A 20,664-nucleotide genomic window follows, 5' to 3' on the forward strand; every position below is an offset into this window, starting at 1 on the left:
TCCCGGTGATGTCGCCGCTGGAGCAGCTCGGGGACATCCCCCACGGGGCCTGGACATCCCCCCAGGCAGGCAGGGGATGCTGTGCCCCAGTGATGCCTTACCCTCAGCACTGCCCCCAAGGCCACACTGTGGCCCCTGATCCCCAGCGAGAAGTCACCCACCTCACTGCCCCTTTCCTGCCTCGCTGCAGGAGCACAGTGCCTTCCAACCCTGAGTGCTCGCCCAGGAGCTGTAAAATCGTGAGGGCAGCTCACTGTGGGTGCGTTCAATGTGTTGTCAGGGCTGCTCAGCAGCTGGGCAGGCTTTCACCTTAGGGCTTTCCATGGGGAGAGGGGTTCGTTCTGGAGGGATGTTGGATGGGGTTGGAGCAGGGCTGGTTGGGTGGCAGGCTGGGGTGTTGCTCGCCAACAATTAATTCCATGATGGAGATGATGCTTCAGGCTCTGTGGTCCCCTACGTGGTGGGAACAGAGAGGTGAGTCCTTCCCAAAACCTTTCCAGCCAAAGCTGTGGCACTTCCCATGGGGACGGACAAGCACAGGGCATCCCCACATCTGGCCTCGGTGACCTGCAAAGCCACTGCTTATCCCACCTTAGCCCTGTGGGAAAACCACGGCGGATTAAGAGGAGCCCAAACCAGGCTTCCCTGGCCCCCAGCCCCACGTGCCCGGGGTACAGGGCATCCATGTGACAGCAGGAATGCGGGAACACAATCCAGGCCTTGAGAAACACCCCGGCTGTGGGCAGAGGCAGCATTTTCAGCTGAGGCAGAGGCTGTGCTAAGGGCAAGGACTAGCGCAACAGCTCCTGGAAAATTTGGAATACGCGCGTCAAACCAAAGAGAAAGCCCTGGGCGACAGTTCTGCTCCAGCTGGGAGCTGTGAGGGGCACACAGGCACGTCAGCTCTGCTTGAGGTGATACATCCAAACCTGGAGGAGTTGTGCCCAGCACCTGGAAGCTTCCCTGCTCTCCACAAATAGAAATATAAGCAGCTTTGGCCACACATTGTCTCCAGCCTCACATTGCCCATGGATCACTCATGTTTCCCTGCCCAGCAGGAATGAGTCTCCCTCCTCAGAACACGTGCCACCCTCTGTGAGCAGTGCCTGCTCCCCAGACCAAGGGAGAGATTTTGTGTTAAAGCTCATTTGCCACACAAAGGAAATGTGACTGAGCCGGTGGATTTCTCCAGACTGGTTCACGTAACTCCACGTGGGATGATCCTGTTATGTACACAGTGCTGGGCTGCTGGGGAGCAGTCCAGTGTGAGAATCAGTGAGGAAATGTGGGGTGGAAGAACATTTAAAAATCTTCATCTTCCTTCATAGAAAGGAGAAGGGGAAAAAAACCCAACAAGAGAGGTAGAGTGTGCCAGTGTACAGTGTATTTTCACTCCATGGCAGGGAGACACGGGGTAAGGACTGTGCTGAGCAGTGACAGCCCCAGAGTGGGCTGGGGGATGAGTCCTGCTGTCCCCTCTCAGTTCTTTCCCCTCAAGCCACTTCATTTTGCAGGCATTGATTAAAAGCTGGTGTTAGTAGGAGCCTTTGCTGCAGGGTGAGAGCGTTACCCCGGGCTCTGCAGCGCAACCTGGCATTCCTGAATCCTAAAAAGTGCCTGAAAACCCCACATCTGTGGGAAGTGACCATCACAGAGCATCCCCCCGCCAGCCACTCGTGCTCTCCCACCCTCATTTATGGGCACTTAAATTATCTGGGGACAAAACATGGAAAAAGCTCCAGTTGTCAGGAGAGGTTGGGGCTAATCCTGACCTGCACCCCACAGTGACCACCCAGCCTCCCAGGTGGGACAATGTCTTCAGGGAGGGCTCATCAGTGCAGGGTTTGGTTTTCTCTGACCATCACCTCAAAGGCAAAGCCTTGGAGCCTGTCTTGCTGGTGCTGTTCTACAGAGATGCCACAGAGAGCTCAGTGATCCGTGGCTGATGGGACGCTGGGGGCTGCAGCACCAAAGGGGCTGGAAACACCCCGTGGTGTTGGGATGTCTGGAAGAGCAGTGGGGGAACAGCGCTGCTCTGCCCCCTTCTCGTCTCAGTGGTGCCTCAGGGAGCTGTGAGAGCTGCCCAGGCTTCTCTGAGCAGCTCCCAATTGTCCAACCACATCATCCAAAAGCATCTGGGGAGCAGAGCCATGCTCCCTGGTCCATGAGCACCTCCTCTGCCGTGCAGGGCCCAGCATCTCGAGCCACAAGCAAAGCCTGGATGCTCTGTTAGTGCAGCCCCTCCCTGCAAGGTGCTGAAACAGCCACGTTCACCCTCCGGTGCTGCATGGGCTCGCAGGGGAGGGGCTATTCCTCCTTGTCCTGCCGCTCCTCCTTGTCCCCTTGCCGGGATTTGAGGAAGTCGCTCCGCAGCAGGCGGTAGAAGAGGATGATGTTCATGGGCGTCATGATTGCCATGCCCGCCGTGCCCACGGCGTAGGCGGCCGGGGGCACGTTGTGGCGATTGAGGAAGAGCCAGCGGCTCATCCAGGCCAGCGTGGCCATGCGGAACACCACGTAGGTGCCCAGGTTGACGAGGCTGTTGAGGCGGTAGCAGGCGGTGTGCACCAGGTTGGCCATGAGCAGGATCTGCCGCAGGTGCAGGAAGATGGAGTTGATCTCCACCAGTAAAGCCACGAGGGCAAAGCCGACGTACTGGTGGAGCAGCACGGCGATGCCAAAGCAGATGATCACCTGGGAAGGAGGGAGAAGAGGGGCTGAGCCCAGGGGGTGCTTGGTCTCAGCTGCTGCAAGCTGGAGCCCCTTGGGCACAGCAAGGAGCGGAGGTGGAAAGGATCATCACAGCAGTGCTATGCCTGCAGCTTTTTCCTGGGTAAATTGTGGCTCTTTCCTGGGTAAAATGTGGCTCTTTCAGAGCAGAGAGTTGCCCTGAGCAGAAGCACCAAACCTGTGAGGTCAGGAAATGTAAAACATTGTATTTAAGTTAAAATTCGCATGTGAGGTGCCAGAGGACAGGTTTGGGTGTTCAACATAAAACCAGCAGGGCAGGATCTCACCTGCTGAGCAGAGGGCCCAGGCTCTGGCTGTCCTGCACTCAGACCAGAGGGGGTTTGGGCTATCAGTGAGTGTCCCTGTCACCATTGCAGGAAACCTGAGTGGGTTTTTTTGTTCCAGTGGGAAGAGAAGGAAACAGCTCTCTGAGCCCCAGGCTGGCTGAGGAGACAAAGCAGCCTGACCTAACCCTGCTCTTGTGGCCTGGAGAATGCAGCCAGTTGTGGCCCAGCAGGTTTTTCCACACCCAGTGAATGGACAGGAAGGGAGACTGTAGCCCAGGGCTACGGCTGCTGCTGGCTCAGGGATTGTCCCCAGGACAGGGATTAGGTGGCTTTGGTGTATCAGAGCCCCCTGAAGCACCCTGGGGCTGCTGGGTGCTGGGTGCTGCAGCAGAGGACGGGGATGTTTGGGACAGGATTCCTGCCCCACACCCTCCCTGCCAGGCAGGGGGACAGGCTCTGCCTGCCCACGCTTCAGCACACTCAGTCCTTTCTTTGGTTCATGCCATTAATGCTGTTCTCTGTATGGGCTCTGTAATGAGATTATCTGCTCCCTGCTCGTTAAGTCACTGTCTTGGCTTGAATTAGCTCCATTGTGGAGATGAACTTTTGGCTCACCAGCAGCAGCCAGCAGAGCCCCAGGGCTCACTGACAGAGCAGGTCTGACTACCCCTCTCATCCCAGGTGAGTGCCAGCACTGTCCCTGTCCCTGTCCCCCTCCCCAGGCCCTGCACACCCCTGAGCCTCCCCTGCACCCTGCAGCATCTCCACTGCCCAGCTCCAGGCTGTGCCACCCACCTGCCCCGCAGCATGCACAGGCTCAGCATCACAGAATTGTTTGGGTTGGGAAAAACACTCCTGGCCAGAGAGAAACCCACACAGGGCACAGCAAGACAGGCAGAGGGCACTGGAGTGGGGGTCCTGCATCACAGCTGCTCCAGCCCCAGGTGGGAGGAAAGCACCCTGGGCAGGGGAGGTGGATGGAGGGGTGTGCAGTCCTTGCTCAAGAGGGCAAGAGCCACAGGAGATGTGCTGCTCACCTGTGCCAGAGGGGACACCGGCGTCACTGCTGTCAGTGACACTGTTGTGGATCAGCCCATACTCTGTACACACGTTGTTTCCTACTCTATTGGGACACACAAGACAGGTGATGGACTTTGGACATGATTAGCATAAATATTTGATAATCAGGATGCCTTGGCAAGAACAAACAGAACTGAAAATTAAATCAGACTGAAAAGAAAATTACATCAAGTTCTGTAAGCAAGAGATGTTGTAAAATGTATAAGTTTGTTTATGTGATGATTAACCCAATCATTGTAATAAATACTTATTAGCCTTCCTAGAATGGTATATAAGCATATGTAGTCCACAATAAATTTGGATTCTGACCAGCTCTCAGTCTCCCCATCTCTCTCATCACTGCCAATACCACCCCATTTTTGGGTGCCTTTCTGCAGACCCTCTAAGAGTACAGAGTCCTGCAGGACCAAGAGGAGCTCCAGTCCCTGCTGTCTGAACTCCTCTCCCCAGGAAATAAAATCAGATTTTGTAGCAAGCAGCAAACAACACAAAACAACAGCAGGAGCCCCCCATCCCCAGCCTCTCTGGTGGTACCTGTGCTGGTGCACTCACCACAGAGTGATGAAAGAGCAGCTCCCAGGACTGATGAAGTTTCTGATTGCACAACATGTCCACAAAGTCTTCAATGAAATAGCCTGGGATTGGGGAGTGCATGAACAAAAAAGGGGGTCAGGAAGGGCTGTGCCAACAAATCCCCTCTGTCCCAATGGGCTCTGGGCCGGGCAGCCCCCCCGGGACGTGCGGGTTACATCGGTGTGGGTGGGGAGTCACACACAGCAAAATAAGGAAATTGGCGCTTTGGGTCCCTCTTGCAATCACTCTGTAGGATGTGCTCCCAGGAAGAGGCACCAACCCACTCCTCCAACCCCATGCGGGCACTTTTGGGATGCCCCGAGCCCCGGCTCCCCCCGGGGACGGTGGAGGGCAGCCCGGTGCCCAGTAGCTCCTGGCTGCGGCTGCCGTGGGACAGAAAGGAGCCACTGTCCTTTGCCAAGAATAGCGCGATTGTTTGAGGTGCCTGAGACATCGCGACATGGCTCGAGGGGCTGGTGTCAGGCACCGACGAGCCCGTGAAGACCCCCGGAGGACGGAACAGGGGACAGTCCATGGCCACACCTCACCTACAGACACGGCCACCAGGCTGTGCGCCCCGGGCGGGTGTGTGCCCACCAGGTCGTTGGACATCTCGGGGTGGAGGTAGAACCTGCGGGGAGAGAGGCTGTGAGGGTCGGGCAGTGCCTCCAGGTCCCCATTTCCCTGCCGGTGTCTCCATTACCCACCTGGTGCTGCCGACCCTCCTTGGAGACCTCCTGTTGCCCTGCTCCACCCCTCTCCTCCTGGAGTCTCCCATCCCCTGGTGCCTCGCACCTTCCTTCCTCTCTCAGCACCCCCATTCTGCAGGTCCTGACACTCCCCAGGGTCCCCAACACCCCCATTTCCTTTAGCACCCCCTTGGCCGCAGGTTCCCCTCGGGATCCCTCGACGTCTCCCCGTTCCCTCCCGGTGTCCCGGTTCCCCCGGGCAGCCCGGTGTCCCCGCGGTGCCGCTCACCCGGCCAGCGCCCCGCCGCCGCTGAGCACGCTGTGTGCCAGCGAGGTCCAGATGTTGCGCCACTTCCAGCGGTTGCGCCGGGCCGAGGGCGGCGGCGGCACGAGCCGCTCCAGCCCCCGGTTCAGCAGGCGGAAAGCGGCGAAGGAACCGGCCACCACCAGCAGCCCCGGGCTGAAAGCCATGGGCATCCACCGGCCCGCCGGGCTCCCATGGGACCGGCCGCGCTGCCCGCCGGGCTCCGCCTCGCCCAGCCCCGGGGCCCGCCCTGGGCACCGGCACCGCCCCGCCGGCACCGCCCTGTCCGGGCGGGGGCACGGCGAGCATCGTCCCCGAGGGGTGGGAAAGAGCCGGGGGCCGCCCCGGGGCTGTCACTGGCAGCTCCTGCATCCCCCGCGCTGCCCGTCGGGGCGTGGAACACGGGAAGCGGGAGAACGGGAACTGAGCCCCCGGGGATGTACCCGCCTTCCCTGGCACCGCAGGGCACAAGCGGCGCCAGCCCGGAGCCGGCTGAGCGTGGCACGGAGCGGGGAACGCGTGTCCGGTCCCCGTGCGGGAACTGGGACACTTCCCTCGTTACCCGGAGGTTCCTCCTCCACCTTGTGGCCGAACGCTTCTCCCTTGAGGTGCTGCGGCCCGTGGTGCTTCACCCCAAAGCCTCCCCCGGCAGGTGATGCCCGTCATCGTTTCCTTGGGCAGGAGCTCTCCAAGCGCCGCTCACCGCGGGGCAGGATCCCCTCAGAGCACACCGCACCACCGGGGCTGATCGCACATCCAGCACGGAAAAACACCTGATTGCCTTGCCTGAAACTGCTCTGCCCACAGCACTGTTATCCCTCATCCCCCTGTCCTATGTCTGATCCCGAGAAAAGCTCCCCGATGTCTGGGACACCCCAGCTCCGCTGTCTGGAGGTTGTGGAAATTCACAATCCCGTAGCCACAATTTTAGTTCTACCCTACAACTACGCTGCTTTTCCAGCTTCCCGTAATTTGATCGCTCCCTTGTTGCTTTTTGAAGTCTCCAGCAGAAGCTGCCGCGCAGCCCTCGCTTCCCCTCCTGCCGCCGGGCTGAGTCACCGTGTACACAACGATTAATGTCAAACTCCACCTCTGCTTTGAGGTATTAATTTTGGATGAAATCTTCCACTTCCTCTTCGCTGAAACAGAAGAGCGTGGAGCCTGAGCTCTTAGTTGCTGTCCTGGCTTTGGGGTGATGGACACAAAAACATCAAACACACACTGATGGGAGGCTGAGTGATTAAATCAAATTGGGAGATGGGTGAGGTTCTTTTCCAACCGAAACGATTCTGTGTTTCTATGATAGTCCCAACTGGTAGAAAAGCATCTATTCATGCTGCACAAATTTGCTTAAAAGCCAGGCAAGACACTGTACTTTCATAACAGTTACGTGGCAGGGAGACAGTGCCTGAAGTAATAGGCAGCCCTGAGTGCTCAGGGGATTTTAAATAATCTCGTGTATTAGGAGTGGAAGGATCACACAGGCTAATCTGTTACTGAGAAGACCAAATGCAAAGACATTTTTGTTCAGCATAAGATGTGCTGAGGAAAGAGAGACATGCCTTGCAGACGTGCTGGGCTGCTCAGGGCACTGAGGAGAAAAATCATTTAACAATTAATTGAGTATAAAATTGCACAGAGCCAGTTTCCGAATGAGAAGTCATCTGCGGTGGTTTAGCCTCAAAAAAAATCTTGCCTGCCCTTTTCCCTGGTGACAACTCCTGCCTTCACCTTCCTGCAGGGAAAATCCCAGACTGTGGAACGCCTGCGGGTCCAGCCCTGTTTCCTCAGGAGCTCCTCCATTTGTGTTTAACCTAAAGATGAACATCCAGGGCTGGGGCACAGGAATAGTTAAAATGTTTCTGGAGGCTGGAGAGCTTTTACCTTCCACTTCTGCATGGCAGGAATTTAAGCCGTAATTAATTGAGCCTCTGGTTCAAGGACTTTGATCCCATTGCTAGAGCACTACCAACAGTCACATATAAACTACTTTTTGGGCCGTTTTAGCCCTGATTTTATTTAATTTTACTTCCCATTGAGCCGTAGTTTCTTACAACCCCGATTCCAGCCTTTTCCTTCCTCTGCAGCAATGGCATTAACCGGGGGCGGTTTTGGAGCTGCAGACTTCCAAACCCAGTTACAAACAAGTCCCCTGACACCAGATCCGGCCAAAAAATTCAACCACACGCCACGGGCTCGGGGGCCAGGCTTGTCCCAAAAGAACCCGGAGGGAAGAGCGGGGACGGGAGCTCTCGGGCTCGGCTGCCACAAGAGGTCCCTGCACGCCCGCTGGAGAGCCGGGAGCCCGCTCCGATGGGATTCCTCATCCCCACCTTATTTGGAGACGCTGCCTTTTTCACCCAGATTTCCAGAAGTTTTCCGACTGTCCCCAAACGCCCTCGTTTTCTGCGGGGATGCAGCTCCGGCTGGTGCCGGGCGGTGCCGGTGCCTGCTCCCAGCAGGGCAGGGGACTCCTTGCAGACACCAGCAAGGACGTGCCCAGGTCCATCCCATAATCCCATAATGGGGGCTTCCCAGCGGCGATCGGGGTGTAAATCGAGGGTACAGAATTTTATTCAATAGCTAGACAATCGTTTTTGTCTCCCTTTCCCAGGCTGGAGTTTCTCTGCAGTGCATCTGAGAGATACAACCCATTTTTCCACAATTAAAAGCTGGCACTGAACTAAAAGTTTAGTGATAATCCACCACAGGAATTCTGCCAGCTGAGTTCTGTCCCCCCCAGATGCTCCCCAACCACTCCTGGGTGGGGTTTTGGGTTTGCTTTTGCACTTCCACCATCCCTTACTTCAGCAGGAGCCCACTCTGCTCCCAGATTCCGCAGAGGACTCGCTGGAGCCAGGCACAAGTCCTGCTCCTGTTTTTGCAAAGTTTCCCTCCCTTAATCTACATCCAGGGAGTCATAAAACCCATCTGCTCACCTAATGCCAGACCTGGCTCACACCTGAAGTAATCTGAGGAGTCCAAGAGCTCAAAACAAATCAAGCAGTTTGGCTTCCAAACTTTAATTAGCTGTTGTCTCCATCCCTCTCTAAACTGTGCCACCACTCTGTCTGCTTGGGCCATAAGAGGTCAGATGATGTAGGAATGCTTTGTGCATCCACATCTCCATCCAGGAAGTCTGGAATTCCACACTTCTGAAAGGCTCTACTGTGCAAAATGCAGGTTCTGCACGGCAAAGCATGCCCATGCATTGCAGAGGCAGCTGTGCAGAGAGCTGAAATCAATTCAAACTGGAGCAGCCACCCCTTCCAGCCAGGAACACCTTCCTGAGGTGGAGGCTGGATATTCTCCAGGTAGAACTTGCTGTGGACACGGGAGAAAGGGATTTCAGTCTCTGTGAGTGTGGCGAGCAGCTCCAGAGTTTAGGGCAAGAAATGCCAAAAGTCAGCACTGTAGCCCTGACCTCAGGACCTGAACTCCTCTGGCAGAGGAAATCGCCTGTGCTTGCCCCACAGGAACCCTGCCCAGGTCTGCAAGCTCTCACTCCCAAGGGTTTGACCAGCACTGCAGGTATTCTGCTGCCCAGGCTGCTCCTCCTTCCTGAGAGCATTCCTGGAATACCTGGAATGTCCCCTGGGAGCTTCCCAGAACCAGCACGGTTCTGGTGCCAGACACCGGCTGCAGACTGGGCGCAGCAGCTGCCTGGCATGTGGGAATGCTCCCAAACCACCCAGGCAGAGCCTGCTTTGATAAATGACCCCAGGGCAGCTTGATCTGGATGCTCTTCTTCTGGCCTTCCTTTTTCCCAACACTGGAAGGATTTTTTTAAACTCAGGACTTGGCACAAGGGACTTGTTGGAGAAACCTGTGTTGACAGCAAAGTGTCCTCAGGGATGCTGCAGGCTCAGCTGCTCCTCCAGGGCTGTGCTGGACCAGTGGCACAGAGGATGTGCTCCCTCCTCACTCCAGCTGCACAGGTATGCCATGGGATGAACAGAATTCCATTGGCTGGCAAATCCCCTTCAAGCTCAGCAGCATGGGCAGCTCTCCTCTGCTTTCTGCAGCTGTCGTGCCCCAAATGTTTCTAAACTGTTGATGTGCTGTTATTTGTAAGGTTTCAGGTTCCTCCTTTCCTTCCCCAGTGCCCACTGTGAAGTGGTGCCAGGTGTCTGCCAGGCCTGTGTCCCATCTCTCACCATCACCAGACATGAATGCTTAGAAAGAAAATGTGAAACATCACATTTAATTATTCTTACCCCATAAGGAAATTCATTCCCACTAAATATTTCCTTTTCTCTGTCTTTTCCCCTTGTGGGATAAACATTTTTTTCCTTGTTTAATTCACCAGTCTCAAGCTTAAGTAATTTTTGATGAATATGTATGTGCTTCATGATTACATCATGATGCATTTACCACTACATGGGTTTTTTTTTTTTTTTTTGCATTTCAGGCAGGTTAAGAATGAATCCTCCAAGGTGGAAGCACATCCCAACCCCCCCCCCCCCACACACACCCTCTGAGTCCACTCAATTCCTCCTATTTTACAAATACCAGCACAGGAGTTTCCCCCCTGCACATCCTGCTGCTGCTGCTGGCTCCACAGCTTGGAACAGGTTAGGTTCCCTCCTGAATTCTCTCGTTATTAATATCACAAACCAAGCTGTTCTGAGAGCAGTGCCCCATTAATCACTCCAGCTCTGCTGCAGGTTTCATCTCACTTCCTGTTCCCACAGCTGAGCAGTTTGACTCCGTGGGTGCTGCTTGTTAAAATCAGTGGCTCTGGCAGAGCAGGGAAGGGCCCTGAGCTGGGTGAGCTGGGAAAAGGATGAATCCACACAGCCATGGCATGAAAAAATGTGCTACTCCAGCTGATGGTGGTGGGAACTTGAAGGCAGGAAAGTTACAGCCCTTAAATCCTCGCCTCTAAACTTGGGTTTTCTGGAGGGCCAGCAGCACTGGGGAGACACAGCAGAAGGGAAGGTGTCTAAGAAAACCCAAGGTCAGCTCAGCAGCTCTGGGGAGGCAAAGCAGAAGTGAAGGTGTCCAAGAAAACCCAAGGTCAGCTCAGCAGCTCGTGTGAGTCAGCACCAACGTGGGTGGCAGATCTGCTCAGAGATGTTTGGTGCCCACCTGGGCTCTCTTTGTGGTTGAGGGCACCATTTCCTTTTCCTCTCTTCCTTCCTATGTTTAATCCTGACTTGTGCTACAAGAAAAGGTCTAAAACCCTCTGAGTAACCGCCTCTGGTTTACCTAAAAAGGGCCAGAAGATGTTTACAGAGCATCTTCCTGAAAATCTGCCTCCAATCCCATCCCAGTCCCTCGAGGGCATGTTGTGTATTCCTGACACACACTAGCATCCCTGCAGCCAGCCCCCAGCTTCCCCCTGACATCCAAAGCCCTTTTCCACTTTGCATCCTCTGTCTATCACCTTTCTAAGATCCATTCTATCATCTTTGCCTCTGTCAAACATTTTGTTTTGCCCTTTCCTTTGCCCTTTTCCAAAATCCTTTCCCGGGTGCTCGGCTGCATCCAGCAGCATCCAGCAGCCAAATCTGCTGCTCAGCCTTGCAGTGCAAACATCCCTGCACAGGATCAAGCTTCACCTGCCTCATCCCAAAGCTGCACACCTCTGTGCCTGCCCCTTTGCCTGCTCTCTGCAGATTTCCATCCGTGAGCAAACGTTTTTCCAGCCATTTCTGCTGAGTCAGAGAACGCCCGGCGAGGGCTGCTGCTCCTCCACGTGGGAACGCGCTCCTGGGGAATAATTACACAGAGTTTAAATACGGACATTTGGCAGCCAAATTGCTTCACATTCAGGCTTCTGGCCAGGAGGGCAGAGCCCAGAAGCTGCTCATTGGTGCTGTGACAAAATCCCTCATTCCTGTGGCCGTCGTGGGTGTGCAGAGCCCGTGGGCTGGGATTGCCCGGACACGGCGGCGTCCTGGTACCCTGCTCATGGCTTGGAGGGTCCCGTGAATTTAACTGCTTCCCAAATAATCCATCCTGCACTTACCCAGCATCCTGCACATGCTTTCTTCTCCAGGTGATACCCACCAGAGGATTTTTATCCCCCCTGCTACAGATCTCCTGTTCTGCAAGGGAGATGATGGAAGCACGCTGTTGTGGTAACTTTTCCCCCCGCCTTAATTTTTTGAGGCATATTTGAAGTTGTGAAACATACTGACTGTGAAATAGAGATAAGAACAAGAGGAGACACAAACAGTGTAGGTGTTACTCCCAGTTTTTTGCAACTCCCACTTTGTTGTAAAAATAGCCCAGCAAGCAGCACCCCGCTCCAAGGCATCCTCCACGGGCCAGGGGATGATGGGATCGTGTGCCTGGACATCAGTGGCTGAACCAGGAGCAGAGCTGGGATGCAAGGCACGTGCAGAGCTGCCGGAAACTTCATGTTCCTTAAAATCAACAGAGAAAAAAAACGACAAAAAATAAAATTAAAGAATTTTAAGTGTTGTTAAAATATCTAAAAAGTAGCAGTATCATTCCAAAGTGCTGCAAAAATACCTTGGGTTGTAGCTGGAGTGCTTTCCACCAGGAAAAGGGGCAGTGGGAAGGGACCCTGGGATATCACTAAACCCCCTTGAGTTTCTGGTCACGCTGCCCGTGACGCACCCCATTTTACACCACACCTGTGCCATAATTCCTTGGTGCCCTCAATTCTTTTGCAACTCTAAACCCCAGCAAAATACCTTTAATTAGGCCCAGGCCAGTTGCAGAAATCAGATAACACTGCCTGGCAGGCAGCCTCTTCCAGGAGCTGCATCTCCTGATGGATGGGAGCGTTGTGCAAGGTGGGGAGAGCATCACCAGCCGTGGGCTGGCAGCTGTGTGAGACACCAGGGTGTCACCTCGCAGGAGAAAGTCACAGGCAGCAGCAGTGGTGGCTCTCTGACCTGGGGGACAGGTGCCTGAACCCCCCTGGCAGGACCAGGTGAGTACCCAGAGATGCTTCTCCCAAAAAACCTGGGATGAGGGGAGCAGTGCAGGGGAGGTTTGCAGGAGCAAGTCACCACCCTGCACTGAAACCTGCCTTGAATGTCTCTTCCTCTGCTCAATTTCTTGCTTTTTTTCCCCTCCAAAACAGAGAGGGAGATTCCTAATCAGCCTCTCAATGACTGCTAAGGCAGGGAGAGCACTAAGGCCCAAGGGGGTTGGCTGTTTTCTGGCCCAGGAGGCATTTTGGGAGGGGATTAGTGCTTTCAGGGCAATTACCATGAGTAACATCTCTGCACAAATGTTGGAGAGGCTTTGGAGAGGCTGAAGCATCTCTTTAGACCCAATTTGAGGAAGACATGGGCTGTGGCAGCAGCAGCTCCCCATAAATAATTATATTTGTTTACAAGAGCCATTACCACATCTGCTCACTCACCCTGCGCTGCGGCTGAGTTTAATGGGGCTGGAAATGAGAAATGGGTTAATTCAGAGGAGAAAAGGACTGGGGAATGGGTGCTGGGTTTGGACACTCCAAGAGAGTTAAAAAAGGGGTGTTTGAAGGTAATTTTGGTGCTTCATCAGAAATTTGGGACCCTCACCTGCCAGCGAGCAGCATGGACAGCAGTGACACCATCACTGAAGAGGTCTGCAGGGAGGACGACGTTGGGGATGGACAGTGAGTGCCTGGGGGCGTGGTGGGGATCTGGGGGGTTCTGTGCCCACCTCTGCACCTCTCCCCCAGGCTCCTGGAGGTGATGGTGGCCGGGTACCCAGTGCTGCTGGTGAGGAACAGGAGGGAATTCCGAGCTCTAGGCAGCAAATGTCCCCACTACGGTGCCCCGCTGAGCAAAGGTAACCCCAGCTTGGGGCAGGGGGGAAAAAACACCACCTTGGGGAGGTTGGTTCTCACTGCTCAGCTTAGGCGGGGTCTCTTGCAGGGGTTTTGAGAGGGGAGAGGCTGCGCTGCCCCTGGCATGGGGCCTGCTTTGACATCAGGACTGGGGACATTGAGGAATACCCTGCTCTGGACTGTATCCCCTGCTTTAAGGTGACTTCTTGGCCTCCCAGCTGGGTGGTCTCACATTCATTCTCTTTCCCAAGCCCCCTGCCCTGAGCACAGCTCTGTCACTCAGAGCTTCCACACCAGGGATGATTTGGGGATTAGGTGACTCCCTGCCCTAAAGCTCCTTTCAGTCAAAGGTGATGCCGCAGATCCCAGTAGTCCTCAGAGCCAGCACAAGTGCTTTTGGAAAGAAAAAGAGGATTTACAGCTCTTCCTCAGTGCTCTTAGGATGAGGAGAAAAGCTCATGAGCTCCTCAGCATCATGTGACATCCAAGATCAGAGGCAGATGGCACACTGGACAGGATCTCCCAGGAGAGCTCCTACCACAACCGCATGGATGCAGCACTTAACAAACCTCTCCTTTAGGTAACAGTGGAAGATGGAAAGGTGTTCATTACAGCAAAAAAGAAGGTACTGACCTTACCTGCAGTCACTGAGCACAGGCAGTGCCTTGGGCTGTGTGTGACTTGAGCATTTTTTTTCTTTTTTTAAAGGACCTGGAAAGCAGCCAGAGGGTGAAGGACACAAGCAGGAGGTGCCTCCTCAACAAGAACACGATGCTGCTGCTGGGGGGAGGTCAGTGAAGGGATCTGAGCTCTGCCCCCTCCACACACGCTGACAGCTGCCACTCTCCTCTCCAGGGAGGACCGACCTGCTCCTCCTCCTCCTCAGTGAGGTGTCAGGGGGCTGAGATGAGCCTCTCCTGTAGGTGTGGCTGCCCTGGTGTGTGCAGAGACTCTTCGCCAGGAGGGATTCACGGGCAGGATCATCATGGCCACCAGGGAGAAGCACGTTCCCTATGACAAGTCCAAGCTGAGCAAGGTCTGTGTGTGACAGGGACAGCACTGTGCCTGGGCACAGGCCACGCTCAGGGAGCAAAGCAGGAGCGCTGAGGCATCCAAAAGGAATAGGTGTTGTCATCTTGTTGCAGGGGTTCCGTACCGTTGTCTCCTACCACAAAAGTTTCTCACCTTCTTGGTGTCGGGCAGCTCCTCAGAGCACTGACTCTTTCTTCTTCACAAAGCAGCCAACTGACTCCAGTTTCCTTCTCAAGCACCCACCCCACTCTTTTATAGCATCTTCTTCTCACTGGTCACAGCTGTGGCCTGTTCAAGTCAGGCCTGCTCCTAATCTTTGATAATTGGCCCAGCTGCAGCTCCTTAGGGGTGAGATTGCTTTCTACACTGTCTTTATTTTCTTATATTCTATCCCCCTACAAATAGGGGTGTTATTTCCAGGAAAACTTTTTCCTCCCAGAAAATCTCTGAGCAGAGTCAACATGAGCTGATGCTTTTGTCTCCTTTTGTTGAGCTCTTCCCTTAAAGTTTGATGTTTTTTCTGAGGTCACAAGGTGATGGGCATGGGGCAGTGTGAGGAGCTGTGATTCACTAATGTAAAATTCACTTCTTTTCCAAACTGACTCCACAAGGAACACTTCAGGAGAATTGCTGCCTCTAAGAAATGCTTCATTTCATACTTTTGTTGTGTTTCCAGGAAATGAACTTGAAAGCTGAGGATATCTACCTGAGGAAGCCTGAATTCCTTGAGGCTCGGGGCATAGAGCTCTGGACAGAGAAAGAGGTACCAGAGCAGCTGGGCTCAGTCCTCATGGGGAGGGTGAAACATCCATGGACGGAGCTGTGGGAAGTGGGAGAGAGGACCCCAGCACCCCTCATCTCACCTGAGTGCCCAGAAACACAGGCAGGACAGAGGAACCTGTGTGATCTGCGCCCCCTCGCTCCCGCAGGCAGTGTCTGTGGATTTCCAGAAGCAGAAGGTTCGTTTCATGGATGGCTCCTCTCAGAAGTACCACCAGCTGCTCATTGCAACAGGCAGCCAGTGAGTGCACAAAGTGCTGGATTTTGGGCAGGACAGCACTGGGACGCAGAGGTGGAGGTAGGGAATGAGGTGGGAGGGCAGAATGGAATGACACAGGGGTGTTTGTGGGTTTCTGCTCCCTTCTCATTCTTTGTTTAATTCACGCCATGGAATGCATCTGGGTTCTCTCTCTTCCAGCTCTGGTTTCCTCAAAGTCCCAGGTGCAGACCTGCAGAACATCTGCACACTCCAAACCCCAGAAGAGTCCAGCAAGATCTTGGAGCTGGCAACTGGGAAGAATCTGGTGGTTGTGGGAGCTTCATTCATAGGTACCAGGCTGGAGTGGGTGTCAAACCCTCAGTGAGGGCCTCCAAACCCCCTTCTGTTGTGCCTGCCCATTAACTGGAGGCCCTCAGGGAAGGGATGTTCCTTTTCTACCCGGCTGGGATCCTCCCTGGAGCTGCTGGGGGTGTGAGTTACACAGCACACACTCATTCTTTCCTCTGATAGCCAGAAACTTTGAGAGCTATAAACAATTGCTACACATGGACAGAGGGAAATGTGCCTTATGCAAAGGTCACTGTCCTCCAGAGGAGCTGGATTCTCCAGAAGCATTGGGAAAGCAGGGGGCTAAGGCACAGAAAGGGAGGTTTTTTTGGACAAAACCAGGAGCTATTCTGTGCATCTCCCAATATCCAGGAGAACAAAGAAAGGGGGGAGCTGAATACCTCAGCCCAGAAACGCACAGCAAAGCAGTTCAGCACTGGCAGCACATCAGATTTGCTCTCTGGAGGGGGAGAAGGTTTCCAGGGGTGCAGGTTGATGCTTGCAGCAGGCTTACCTTGGGCATGCCTCTTCCCTGCAGGAATGGAGGTGGCTGCCTTCCTCTCAGACAAGGCTGGAACCATCTCAGTGGTGGAGAGAGAGGAGTTCCCTTTCCAGCACGCCCTGGGTCCTCAGGTTGGAGGTGTCACCATGAAGGTGAGCAGAACCTGGGGCTGATTTCTGGCGTGGAGAACACACGAGAGAGCCAAGCAGCCCCAGGATCCACATCAGCCCAGGAAACCTCGCCCCTGTGCTGAGTCACAACTCTGCATGCCCAGCCTCTGTCCTCACCCACGAGCTCTGCACACAGGGCTGCTCCCAATCTTCCCCTTCCCCACGTCAATTCCTCACCCCAAACCCACCTCACACGCCAGGACTGCAGAGAAAAGCCAGGCTTTGTGTCCCTGCAGCAGCCAGGGACACAAATGGAATCTCCCTGCAGCCTGGAGCAGCAGCAGCAGCAGAGCTGCCTGCCTGGCTTTTGGCTGGGTACAGCTGTTTTTATAGCCTGGAATTTCCTAATGAATACTCAAACCAGTCCTTTTCAGATGCTGCAAAATAAAGGGGTGAAGTTCCACATGAAAACAGAGCTGTGTGAGCTGAAAGGAAAGGATGGAAAGGTCAGTCATGCTTTTGTGATCCCTGAACTGCTAATTTTAGGGGAAAAAAAGCCCAAGTTGAGAGATAACCCAGTGCCTACATCAGGCTTTCCTCTCCCATGTCTAGACCCTCCCTTCCTTTTCACTGAGCACAGCTCTGGGCTCAGAGGGCACCAGTAAAATGTTCTTATCCCAGGGACAACAGCATGATTTTCTTTTACATTCCCAGCAACACACATTAGCTGGACAAGGTGATCCAAACCTGGGGAAGAAAAGAAGACAGCAAAGAGCAAAGCAGCAGGGAGGCTGTGGGAATTGGGACAGAGGTTTTAACTCTTTATTAATGACCTTTCCTTCTTCCCCAGGTCACAGAGGCTGTCCTTGCCAACGGAGAGAAGCTCCCTGCAGATGTGGTAGTGGTGGGAATAGGTAGGAGACCCCAGCTGGGTCAGGGAGGCAGATTTGGGAATGGGGAGAGCACCCAGCAAGCCCAGGGCATCACAGCTCATTCCCAGGACACCATTCCCTGCTGTTCTCTTTCCCACTCCGCTGTCACCCTGCCCTTCCTCTTGGCCCCAAGCACCTGGAGGAGTCAGCAGCCCATGAGCACACACTTGGCAGCAGGAGAGGAGCTGCCACACTCCTGCTGAGCCCCACGGGTCCCTGCTGTGTCCTGGGCCTGGCTTTGCTGCCCCTGCACTGGCTCAGCACCAGCCCAAGCACAGCTCACTGCTCCAAGCAGGAACAGGAACTGGGAGGCCAAATTTCCTCCTTGTCCCTGCAGAACTTCTCTGCATCTCATCCCTGCTCCTCTCCCCACAGGCTCAACCCCCAGCTCAGCCTTCCTGAAGGGCACCTCCATTGCCAGAGATGCCAAAGGTGCCATCCTGGTGAATCTGGTGAGTGCCAGCTGAGCACCCCAGCTCACAGCCCATCCCTCCCCTCCCATCACTGCACTAATTGCCTTTTGCCCAATTAGCACATGCAAACCAACATCCCCAAGGTCTTCGCTGCGGGGGACGTGGTGACCTTCCCGGTGGCACTGCTGGATGGGGACAGGGCCAGCATCCACCACCAGCAAGTGGCTGAGGCCCATGGTGAGGGACATTGTTGTCATCCTATTGCAAAATCTCCATACTTCCTTGGTGACTTCTCACAGGCAGCTCCTTGTAGCACTAACTCCTTCTTCTTCACTGCACAGCCAATAAACGCCAGCTCACCCTCTCTTTTATAGCACTCATCCTCATGGGACACAACTGTGGCCTGTTAAGGGCAGGCCTGTTCCTAATCTTTGGTGATTGGTACAGCTGCAATTCCTCAGGGGTGAGGCTATTCTCTTACATTCTATCCCCCTGCACTATTCTCTTACATTCTGTCCCCCCACAGGACTCGTCACCTTCCAGCTCCCTCAGGGATGGGAATGGCACAGAGAAGGGACAGCAGGGGACACGGGCAGCAGTTTTTTAAGAGAAATATTGAGCGTGTTGGTTCCTCCCAGGTCGCTGTGCTGCCCTGAACATGCTGGGCAGAGGGGAGGAGCTGCACACTGTTCCTTACTTCTGGAGCACCTTGCTTGGGAAAAGCATCCGCTATGCAGGTAGGGAGGGGCACAGAGGGGCACAGAGGAATTCCTTCCACCAGCTGGGTCTGGGGCTGGGTGCAGAGGTCATCTGGAGCAGTTCAAGCTCTGGAGTGGCTGCCGTGGTGAGTTTGAGCCCTGGGCCTGGAGTTCACCCAGAGCTCTTGTTCCTTGCTGATCTACAGCGGGTTAGAGGTCACAGAGGAAGAACTTCTCTCTCCAAACCAAGCAGAGGATCAAAGTCAGTTCTGCTTGTCCAGGGCCCTCATCTCTGCTCCCCAGCCCTGTCCCAGCCCGAGCCACTGTCCCCTCTGTCCCCACCACACTCTTTCTGAGGTGGTTTGGGTGCAATCTGCTGTGCCAGGGCTCCTGAGCAGGCTCTCTCCCCCAGGCTGTGGGAAGGGATACACGGACACTGTGGTGAAGGGCAGCCTGGAGCAACAGAAATTCCTGATCTTTTACATCAGGTGAGTGAATCCATGGCCAGCCCATGCCCTGGAAACAGGCACAGCCCTCTCTCTTACAGCTGCAGGGATCCCACTGGGGCCCCACATCCCCCCTAGGCACTAAAGGCAGCTGCTGGATGCTGAACCAGAGAAAAACCAAAGCAGGGCAGAGGGAAGGAGAAGAGAATGAACTCAAACGATGGCACCAGCTGGGCAGAGAGCCCGGGACACCTCTCTGCCTGTTGCCCCACTGCTGCCAGGCTCAGTGCCCAGCAGTGCCAGGCAATGTGCCACGGGTGCCTGTGCATCCTGCAGCAGCAGCAGCCACCCTGCCCTGAGCCCTCTGGGACACAGCTGCTGCCTGGCCACTGTGCCACGGGGGTGCCGCTGCTGTGCTGAGCTGTGTGCACTGAGGAGATCCACGCTCTTCCTCTTTCCGTGCCAGGGATGGCCATGTGACTGCAGCTGCCAGCCTGAACTGCGACCCCATGGTGTCCCTGATTGCAGAAGTGCTGTACTTGGGGAAACAAATCTCCAAAGAAGAAGCAGAGTAAGTGGCACCCTGAGCCAGCTGGTGCGTGGCTCTGTGCTGTCCCCCACGTCAGCAGAGCCCACTGAGAGACACAAAACCGAAAGGAGTCACTGCAAATCCCCATCCCACCTCTTGTTTTCAGGGCCTGTGACATTGGCAGCGTCCCCTCGCTGGCACAAAGCTAAGTTTGGTGTGTGGCACTCACAACCCAGTGCCAACAGTTCCACACCCTCTCACCCTGGAGCAATAAAATCATCAGCAAAGCTGAACCCAGCACCTGCATTCCGTGTTTGCAGACAGCCCTTGGCTGTCCACTTGTGCTGGGCAAAGCTCAGCAGAGCTGATGCTCTGTGCTGGGTAAGAGGAGGGTGCCCGTGGCCTGGGGCTCAGCTGAGGCTCTGAGCTGCCAGCAGCCACCCCACAAGCACAGATGCACCAGCCAGAGACACAGCAGCTCCTCCTGCTCCTTCCCTGCCGGCAGGGAGCTCTCATTTAGCACACCGGTCACGCTGACCTTCTCCTCTGCAAAAACACATTTTCCCAGCGAGGGGAGCTGTGAGCGAGACAAGCTGCTCCTCTCCCAGCAGGGAACGAGGTGGGCTCTGAGCAGGAACTTGCACAGAATGCCCTGCCCCTAAGGACGCAGGGATGCCACCCAACCTCAGAGCCAGCAGCACCTGCTGGCAGGGTCACTGCTGGCTGGAATGGCACACGGGTGGCATTCTGGCAGAGAAATCCCAGAGCCAGCCCTTCCTGCTGTGTCCCTGCATGCTGGATGCCTGGAGGAGGTGGCCAGACGCTAGAGGAAAGAGTTACTAGGGTTTTGCACAGCGAGGCTGTGCTTTCTACAGGAAGCCTTGCACTTACCCTTCCTCCTGCACAGCCCCATGTGACTGGTGAGTAAGACCCAGGAGCTGGACAAGTTCCCACAGGACACTCACTGACAGCCCAAACCCCCTCTGGTCTGAGTGCAGGACAGCCAGAGCCTGGGCCCTCTGCTCAGCAGGTGAGATCCTGCCCTGCTGGTTTTGTGTTGAACACCCAAACCTGTCCTCTGGCACTTAAATACAATGTTTTACATTTCCTGACCTCGCAGGTTTGGCGCTTCTGCTCAGGACAACTCTCTGCTCTGAAAGAGCCACAATTTACCCAGGAAAGAGCTGGGTTTCAGTAGCACAGTTTGTTCCTTCATGCCAGGGAAGGTGTAGATTTGTGAGGCACACGGA

The 20,664-nt window shown here is 54.9% G+C and overlaps 2 protein-coding genes and 1 long non-coding RNA gene across 4 annotated transcripts; 1 reads left to right on the top strand and 2 right to left on the bottom strand.

Annotated features, from left to right (window-relative positions):
* Positions 1–1,362: 1,362 nt before the first annotated feature.
* Positions 1,363–5,873, bottom strand: TLCD2 (TLC domain containing 2). The gene is made up of 4 exons (XM_066563532.1): positions 5,649–5,873; positions 5,219–5,301; positions 4,650–4,732; positions 1,363–2,694 (listed from the first exon to the last, which is right to left on the bottom strand). Exons 1-4 carry the CDS (start codon positions 5,834–5,836, stop codon positions 2,308–2,310), a joined length of 741 nt encoding a protein of 246 aa, XP_066419629.1. The 5' UTR covers positions 5,837–5,873; the 3' UTR covers positions 1,363–2,307.
* A 2,797-nt stretch (positions 5,874–8,670) lies between these two features.
* LOC136565055 (uncharacterized) lies at positions 8,671–16,491 on the bottom strand. Of its 2 annotated transcripts, none has more exons than XR_010784800.1 (3): positions 16,299–16,491; positions 11,252–12,037; positions 8,671–9,838 (listed from the first exon to the last, which is right to left on the bottom strand). It is a non-coding gene; the product is annotated as an uncharacterized lncRNA (long non-coding RNA). The 2 variants fall into 2 exon arrangements; XR_010784799.1 differs by lacking the exon at positions 16,299–16,491 and adding an exon at positions 14,059–15,102.
* LOC136565054 (apoptosis-inducing factor 3-like) lies at positions 13,190–19,623 on the top strand. The gene is made up of 18 exons (XM_066563472.1): positions 13,190–13,251; positions 13,318–13,427; positions 13,514–13,623; positions 14,006–14,050; positions 14,134–14,215; positions 14,349–14,461; positions 15,134–15,220; positions 15,387–15,478; positions 15,656–15,786; positions 16,323–16,438; positions 16,831–16,902; positions 17,247–17,310; positions 17,704–17,780; positions 17,861–17,978; positions 18,380–18,478; positions 18,852–18,927; positions 19,352–19,456; positions 19,581–19,623. The coding sequence occupies exons 1-18, from the start codon at positions 13,190–13,192 to the stop codon at positions 19,621–19,623; spliced, it is 1,602 nt and encodes a 533-aa protein (XP_066419569.1).
* Positions 19,624–20,664: the final 1,041 nt, after the last annotated feature.

Source organism: Molothrus aeneus, chromosome 20 (genome assembly GCF_037042795.1).
Source record: "Molothrus aeneus isolate 106 chromosome 20, BPBGC_Maene_1.0, whole genome shotgun sequence".
Lineage (NCBI taxonomy): Eukaryota > Metazoa > Chordata > Aves > Passeriformes > Icteridae > Molothrus > Molothrus aeneus.

Coding starts and splice junctions, on each gene's coding strand:
- TLCD2 (XM_066563532.1), bottom strand. CDS start 5,836: ATGCCCATGGCTTTCAGCCCGGGGCTGCTGGTGGTGGCCGGTTCCTTC. Junction 5,302..5,648: donor GGCGGCGGGGCGCTGGCCGG/GTGAGCGGCACC, acceptor CTCTCCCCGCAG/GTTCTACCTCCACCCCGAGA. Junction 2,695..4,649: donor TGCTCTTTCATCACTCTGTG/GTGAGTGCACCA, acceptor CCTCCTTCCCAG/GTGATCATCTGCTTTGGCAT.
- LOC136565054 (XM_066563472.1), top strand. CDS start 13,190: ATGGACAGCAGTGACACCATCACTGAAGAGGTCTGCAGGGAGGACGAC. Junction 13,428..13,513: donor CGGTGCCCCGCTGAGCAAAG/GTAACCCCAGCT, acceptor GGTCTCTTGCAG/GGGTTTTGAGAGGGGAGAGG. Junction 17,781..17,860: donor GTGCCATCCTGGTGAATCTG/GTGAGTGCCAGC, acceptor TTGCCCAATTAG/CACATGCAAACCAACATCCC.